The 7,500-nt window shown below is 43.4% G+C and overlaps 1 protein-coding gene across 4 annotated transcripts in view; it reads left to right on the top strand.

Annotated features, from left to right (window-relative positions):
• Nucleotides 1-7,500, top strand: part of LOC134439210 (SH3 domain and tetratricopeptide repeat-containing protein 2-like) — a 16,991-nt gene that overhangs the window by 2,484 nt on the left and 7,007 nt on the right. Inside the window, exons 1-2 of one of the 4 annotated variants that reach the window (XM_063189095.1) lie at nt 3,921-5,078; nt 5,263-5,387. The exons of 1 other annotated variant lie outside the window; for it this stretch is intronic. In XM_063189095.1, coding sequence (XP_063045165.1) covers nt 5,363-5,387 — 25 coding nt within the window. In that variant the 5' untranslated portion in view covers nt 3,921-5,078; nt 5,263-5,362. Of the gene's footprint in view, nt 1-3,920; nt 5,079-5,262; nt 5,388-7,500 lie in introns of those variants that run through there. 2 more of the 4 variants (XM_063189094.1, XM_063189093.1) reach the window with 2 other exon arrangements.

Raw genomic sequence — 7,500 nt, 5'->3', positions numbered from 1 at the left:
TGGATTTGCGTCGTAAGACCACTCATTTTCGACACGCAAGAAATGTTATTTTAGCTTTTGTGCAAAACTGTGTTAGAGACTACACGTGCGCCTCGCATATTTGACGTGAACCGAGGCACAGCCAACCCTACTGCTGCACCGTGGCTTAAGTGGCTGCACGTCGGACATGCGACGTCTGTTGTGTAGTCCAAATAATTACATATTTTTGCACACACACAACTCAAAAATCGCCTGCCAAGTGAAGTCAACAAGCACACCATTGGTTGTTATTAATTCTGAGGCACAGCATATGTGTGATCGACGGGGAAATGCAAGGTGGGTCGGAAAAGAGCTTTGATCAGTCCATTACAGCCCAGTCAAAAGTGTTTGCGTTCCCAACCCCACAATCCGTCCGGAAGGGGTGGAGACTTAGGTGCCCCATACGTGAGGAACACCAAGAGTGTGTGAAGCATACAGATCTGCTACCCAAAGGGGAAGGCCGTGTGATGGAGTGGCCATCACTAGGGCAGTGGGCGTGCTCTGACTGTCAGGCCAACGAGCCTTGCTCCTTGGTGTAGTGGTCAGAGTTCCGGTATGGTACCCCAGAAGGTCCAGTTTCGAGTCCCGTCAGGCCAACTGTACTCCCCCTTGATATAGTGTGTTATGTGTCTCTCAATCTTCCTTTCCCACCATGCAGGGGATACAGTGTTTGCTTGGCACCTTTGGGGTAACCGCACTCTCAAGAATATTACCATCATTAATGATGAGCGTGGTTTTCTCTACTCTGAAGTGATATTGTTTTTACGCACACTCAAAGTTGTGTTGCAGGCTGTAGTAAAAAGCTGAGTGCACCTGTGACTTCTTTGGTAACACCAAATCTCATATGCCAATTGCCAACTGATTTTTCAGCAGCAGACTTAAGTCCTTGTTATACCCTAAGGAATCGGGTGAAATTTGTCTTTCCGGGCCAACCGTTGCTCACGGAGTTGCATTCATACCTCCGTCCGTGAAATTGAAGTTACGTAATAAATCCTTGGTTGGCTATGAATGGACAGTTGCTGTGGAAGATTTGTGGCTGTTTTTACAAATTATTCAGCCCAAATGAAATAGCCAGATCTAGGATTCATGTAAATAACATCCAAGAGGCTTCGTGCTGACCATTTAGGTTTGTTGATGGGAAAACGAACGTCCTCCGAGCCCAAATGTAAACAAATGAGCCATGTTTTTAGCTTGGCTAGCATGGTAGTGGAAATATACCCTTTCACAAACTTACGGGTTATTTAATTTACAATTTGCATTGTTTTTAGATGTGAAATACTTCTCTTTTTCGTTGAGTTTTGTGAATTGGTGTCTTTTTCACTATACTGCCCCCCACGGATTCCTCTGGTATTGCTCCGTGTCATCCGTTGTCGGATTGCTAAGCACTCGACCAACGGACAAACTGACGGATGAAACGACCTCCGGAACCGGGTGAAAGCATCCGTTTCCGTAATTACCGTTGGGTATAAATGGGCCTTTAACCAGCGGGCATCTGATTCATTTGCATTGCACTGGGCAAAGCTACAACTAACCATTTTGCTGTTTTTTGCTTTAATGGACGCTGTTTTTCATGAAAGTCTTGTATCGAAACTTCCATTACAGCAAAAAAAAGCGAAATGGTCAGTGTGCAGGAGTTTTTTCAAGTTGTCTGCTGAGTGACCCAACTCCGACGCACCTGCCAGCTGAGGTGTGCGAAAAAAAAATCCAAGTTTAACAAATCTACAACTAATCACACCACTCGAGTCCATTTACGTTATGATGGTTATTTTTGAAAAACCATTGGTTTTGGCCTCACTGTTATACGTTAACACAGTTTTAGACTGCTGATTTCAAAACTTGAGCCCCTTAAATATTCCATATAGGGGGCTAAAGGGCACTTGTCACAAAGGAGTTTTTGTTTTATCCACGTCGCGTTTACACGTAAATGGATAAAACAAATATCTTTCAAAAACATCTGCATACATGTAACCTGCATCTCAGTCTGCCAAGCTTCATTCAGTATACGAATAAAGAAACTGAAACCGACTGGCCCTCCCTCTCAGCCTGCTTGGCCAGACAGACTTGATAAAGAAATGCAACTGTAACGGATGCAAAATAGCAGAGTAACAGAACATCAGTAAACCTCCATCTATCTGTGTTCCCATGCAGGACACATTTGCTACTATATAGGAGGTGGCAGTTGGGAGGTGGCAGACTTGCAAGAAGACCTTGGATTATGAATGGATAAGCCCAGGCTAGTCGGGCGTGGTGCTGTCGGATCTATAGGCTGTCGAACCAGTGGGTTCAATCCCTAGTTGGTGTAGAGTTGGGCTTTAGCTATTGTTAGGTTACAGGTAGTATAGTTAGTTTAGCACCAGCGGAGACCAAAGGGACCACAGCAGCAACAGAAGTTAATGCCTCTATGGATACTCAGACAATTGGATGACCAGAGCTGCATAGTCACCAGCAGCAAAGTGAATTGGATGACCAGAGCGCAGATAGCTTTATTGTAACAAACCCATGGTTTGGCAAATGACAATTGGCTATAAAACATTTAAAATTGACAATAAAACATTTCGGGACTCTAGCTCATCAACGGTGTTCCCAATTTGACATTATGTCACTCCAGCCTGAGTTTCCAGCCTGATTTCCAAAAATTCTGTGCTCCTGGACACGGATGTTAAGGACACGAAGTTGTTTTCCGTGATGGGCATACGGAAGTGCTTTCTATATTCCCACAGCACTGTGTCAACTCTATCATTAGAAAATACATACCAAATGCTAATCCTAAGCAAAATAATGCTATAGCAATTTAAGTTGTGCCCTGACCAAAACATTCCCTAACCTTAACTTGTCATTAAAGACATATTTTTGAGAAATACCTTTTTCCAGTTGGTTGATAGGCTATCAAATTCATATAATGAATGAAAGAATACTAGCTGTGTCCAGACCAAAACAATCCCTAACCCTAACCTTTCAGTAAGAAAGTTTTTTTTTAGAGAAAAAATATTTGAAATTAGAAAAATCCTGGGAAAACACAAGACTGTGGAAACATAGAGCTGTGGGAGTATAGAGAGAGCACTTCTGTGTGTCCATCACGGAACAATTCCGTGTCCAGGAGCACAGAATTTTGGCAAAATCCGTGCTCCTGGACACGGATTTCGTGTCCTTATCATCCGTGTCCAGGAGCACAGAATTTTTGGAGATCATGTTGGTTTTTCAAATGTCCCAGGTCAGCAAGAATCAAATTTCAAGTGAGCAAAAAAAAAGTCAAGGAGGTAATCTAAGAGCTAATCTCTTTCTCTCACTGCTGAATCTCTTCAGGCAACAGGCCTTGCCGCAAGTGTGCTGCTTCCAATGGCTATTCCTACGTTACATTGTATCACTGAATACTCTGTGTCATGTTGGAGTAGTGTTGTAGTGTGATGGTTACGTTTTTCAGCAAATAGACAGTAAAGTATTATAGGAATAGTGTGAACTATACACATGTCTTTCTTCCTGCCTCTCCCTTTTCTCTTCCTCTCTTCCTCTCTTGTCTCTCTCTCCCCCTCTCTTTCCTCTCTGTTTGTTCCCTTGCTCTCTGTCACCCCTCTTCCTTCCTTCCTTCCATCTCGTTCTCTCGTTCTCTCTCTCTCTCTCTCTCTCTCTCTCTCTCTCTCTCTCTCTCTCTCTCTCTCTCTCTCTCTCTCTCTCTCTGTCTTTGTCAACAATTCCATCATGTTATCGTGGGTTGATTCTCATAACAGCCTTTCTGTCTCAGGCCTTCAAGACACACACACACACACACACACACACACACACACACACACACACACACACACACACACACACACACACACACACACACACACACACACACACACACACACACAATCGTCATCCCGGTACTGTTGGGCACTGACACATGCAACTAAAACACACACACATACATGTCTGTGTGTGTGTGTGTGTGTGTGTGTGTGTGTGTGTGTGTGTGTGTGTGTGTGTGTGTGTGTGTGTGTGTGTGTGTGTGTGTGTGTGTGTGTGTGTGTAGGAGTGAGAGAGCTGGTTTCAGGGCAGAGGGGAGAAGAGGCCCATTGTCAGACGTACAGCGTGACGGAGGGAGAGAGAGAGTGGGGGATAGAGAGAGACTGGGATGGATAGATAGACGGGGGGAGAAAGAGAAGGTCAGTTAGAACGAGGGATCATGAAGACAGACTGAGGATGAGACTGAGACAGGCAGCAGATAGCGAAAGGGAATGATGAGAAAGAAAGAAAGAAAGGAAAGAGAAAGAGAGAGAAGAGCATAGTTTATTTTGAGTATGATTCAGAGAGTGTTTGTGGGGTGAGTGTGTTGTTTGTGTACACAGTTTTGCTAGCGGTGGAGTTTGTGTGGTAATGAAGTGTATTCGTTAAATAGTGTGTGGCAATGGTGTGTATTCGTTAAGGGGTTCTAACTTCCAAACAATAGTGTGTGCCATAATGATGTGTATTTGTTAAGTAGTGTATGTGGTAATGGTGTGTATTTGTTAAATAGTGTGTATGGTAATGGTGTGTATTTGTTAAATAGTGTGTGTGGTAATGATGTGTATTTGTTAAATAGTGTGTGTGTAGTATGCTGAGGATGTAGTTTGTACATGGAAACTAGGCTACTGGAATCAAATATATTATATAGGCCTACATTCCATTCTAGAGGCTTTATGCTAAGGGGTTATGTTAAGGGGTTATGCTAAGTGTTTATGCTAAGGATTTATGCTAAGTGTTTATGCTAAGGGGTTATGCTAAGGGGTTATGCTAAGGCGTTATGCTAAGGGGTTTTGCTAAGACTTATGCTTTGCTGAGCATCTAACAGTTTATGTGCTAAGAGTGAAGTTAAAGTGAAAGTGTACTGTAGAGTAAAGATTTAAGTGTAGAGATTAAAGTTAGAGTGTCGACTAGAATGTAAATAAGAGTCTAAATGTAAATAAGAGTATATATTAAGCTTAGAGAAGTTTAGTGAGAGTGAAAGACGATGACAAGTTTTCCAAAGAGATTTGGCTGTAAGGTTGCCTTGGCGACATGCTGCCAGTGTGTGTGTGTCAGCCGATGCCTCTCCTCCCCAGGTAAGTGTGTGTGTGTGTGTGTGGGGGGGGTGTTTGTGTGTGTGTGTGTGTGTGTGTGTGTGTGTGTGTGTGTGTGTGTGTGTGTGTGTGTGTGTGTGTGTGTGTGTGTGTGTGTGTGTGTGTGTGTGTGTGTGTGTGCGTGCGCGCGCTGCTCTTTCTAAGTTACACCAACTCTTGTTTTCAGGTGGGTCCTGTCCGGGCTGTGTGTGTGTGTGTGTGTGTGTGTGTGTGCGTGTGTGTGTGAACAGAGCGTGTGTGCGTAGGCGTGTGTGTGTACTGCAGACATGGGAAACCAGGCCTCACACGAAGGTAACACACACACTGTGTGTGTGTGTCTCTCTGTGTGCATTGCTGCATGTGTGTATTTATGTGTATGTGTGCATGTGTGTATCTATGTGTATGTGTGCATGTGTGCATGTGTGTATGTGTGTGTGCGTGTTACTGCATGTGGTTGTGATGCTGGATTGCTCTCTCATATAGGACTGTTTGTTATTGGAAGTAAATATTGCTATTGCTTCCTCTTACTGGATTTATCTCTTCTCGTTGTGTCAGTGTGAGTATGTAGCCTACCTGTTATCGTTGTGTCAGTGTGAGTATGTAGCCTACCTGTTATCGTTGTGTCAGTGTGAGTATGTAGTATGTAGCCTACCTGTTATCGTTGTGTCAGTGTGTTGTATGTAGTATGTAGCCTACCTGTTATCGTTGTGTCAGTGTGAGTATGTAGCCTACCTGTTATCGTTGTGTCAGTGTGTTGTATGTAGTATGTAGCCTACCTGTTATCGTTGTGTCAGTGTGAGTATGTAGCCTACCTGTTATCGTTGTGTCAGTGTGTTGTATGTAGTATGTAGCCTACCTGCTATCGTTGTGTCAGTGTGTTGTATGTAGTATGTAGCCTACCTGTTCTCGTTGTGTTGTATGTAGTATGTAGCCTACCTGTTATCGTTGTGTCAGTGTGTTGTATGTAGTATGTAGCCTACCTGTTATCGTTGTGTCAGTGTGAGTATGTAGCCTACCTGTTATCGTTGTGTCAGTGTGAGTATGTAGCCTACCTGTTATCGTTGTGTCAGTGTGTTGTATGTAGTATGTAGCCTACCTGTTATCGTTGTGTCAGTGTGAGTATGTAGCCTACCTGTTATCGTTGTGTCAGTGTGTTGTATGTAGCCTACCTGTTCTCGTTGTGTCAGTGTGTTGTATGTAGCCTACCTGTTATCGTTGTGTCAGTGTGAGTATGTAGCCTACCTGTTATCGTTGTGTCAGTGTGAGTATGTAGTATGTAGCCTACCTGTTATCGTTGTGTCAGTGTGTTGTATGTAGTATGTAGCCTACCTGTTATCGTTGTGTCAGTGTGAGTATGTAGTATGTAGCCTACCTGTTATCGTTGTGTCAGTGTGTTGTATGTAGTATGTAGCCTACCTGTTATCGTTGTGTCAGTGTGTGTACAGTGTGTGTACAGTGTGCGTACGTACCATATATTTATTGTAAGGAGGAACAAGGGCATGGTTTTGGATGGATAGACTTTTTTATTGTCCCCAAGGGGAAATTTGTTCTCACCACCATCACAGACTTGTCACAGCCCACATCACCAGGCATACATAACGGACATCAAGACACTACACACCATCCACATCAGGCCTACATAACGGACATCAAGACACTACACACCATCCACATCAGGCCTACATAACAGACAACAAGACACTACACACCATCCACATCAGGCCTACATAACGGACAACAAGACTCTGCCATTATATCTACTGTCAATGGACACTACACACCATCCACATCAGGCCTACATAACGGACATCAAGACACTACACACCATCCACATCAGGCCTACATAACGGACAACAAGACACTACACACCATCCACATCAGGCCTACATAACGGACAACAAGACACTACACACCATCCTAAATTGACATGCTAGACATGAATCATACATGTACCTACACTCAGACAGACCAAAGGCAAGACCCAAGGCACAGCATTGATGACGGTCACACGCACTAGATACATGCCCACTCAGGCACTGACAGACAGCACAACATTGATGACAGTCAGCTTTGGAAACTAGCTTTGTGTAATAATGGTAACACTGCAACCTAACTAATGGGCAAACAGCAATGATAAGCTTATAATTAGGGGACAACGTTTGTACACCCTTTGAAAGTTCTACTTTTTTCCCAAAATTTGTCATAAAACATGTTCTGAACAAATAGTGTCTGCTTTAACTAGCCGAATTCCACCCAAACATTTACATGTTATCGTATTTCTTTTGTGATGAAGCGGTCCGCACACTGTGTATTAACTCAAAAAAATAAAAAATAATAATTTTAACATACGGCAACGTTTCGATCCAACAGAGGGATCTTCCTCAGCAACGTCCCTCTGTTGGATCGAAACGTTGCCGTATGTTAA

Source organism: Engraulis encrasicolus, chromosome 22 (assembly GCF_034702125.1).
Source record: "Engraulis encrasicolus isolate BLACKSEA-1 chromosome 22, IST_EnEncr_1.0, whole genome shotgun sequence".
Taxonomy (NCBI): domain Eukaryota; kingdom Metazoa; phylum Chordata; class Actinopteri; order Clupeiformes; family Engraulidae; genus Engraulis; species Engraulis encrasicolus.
This window is presented reverse-complemented; position numbering and strand designations above follow the sequence as displayed.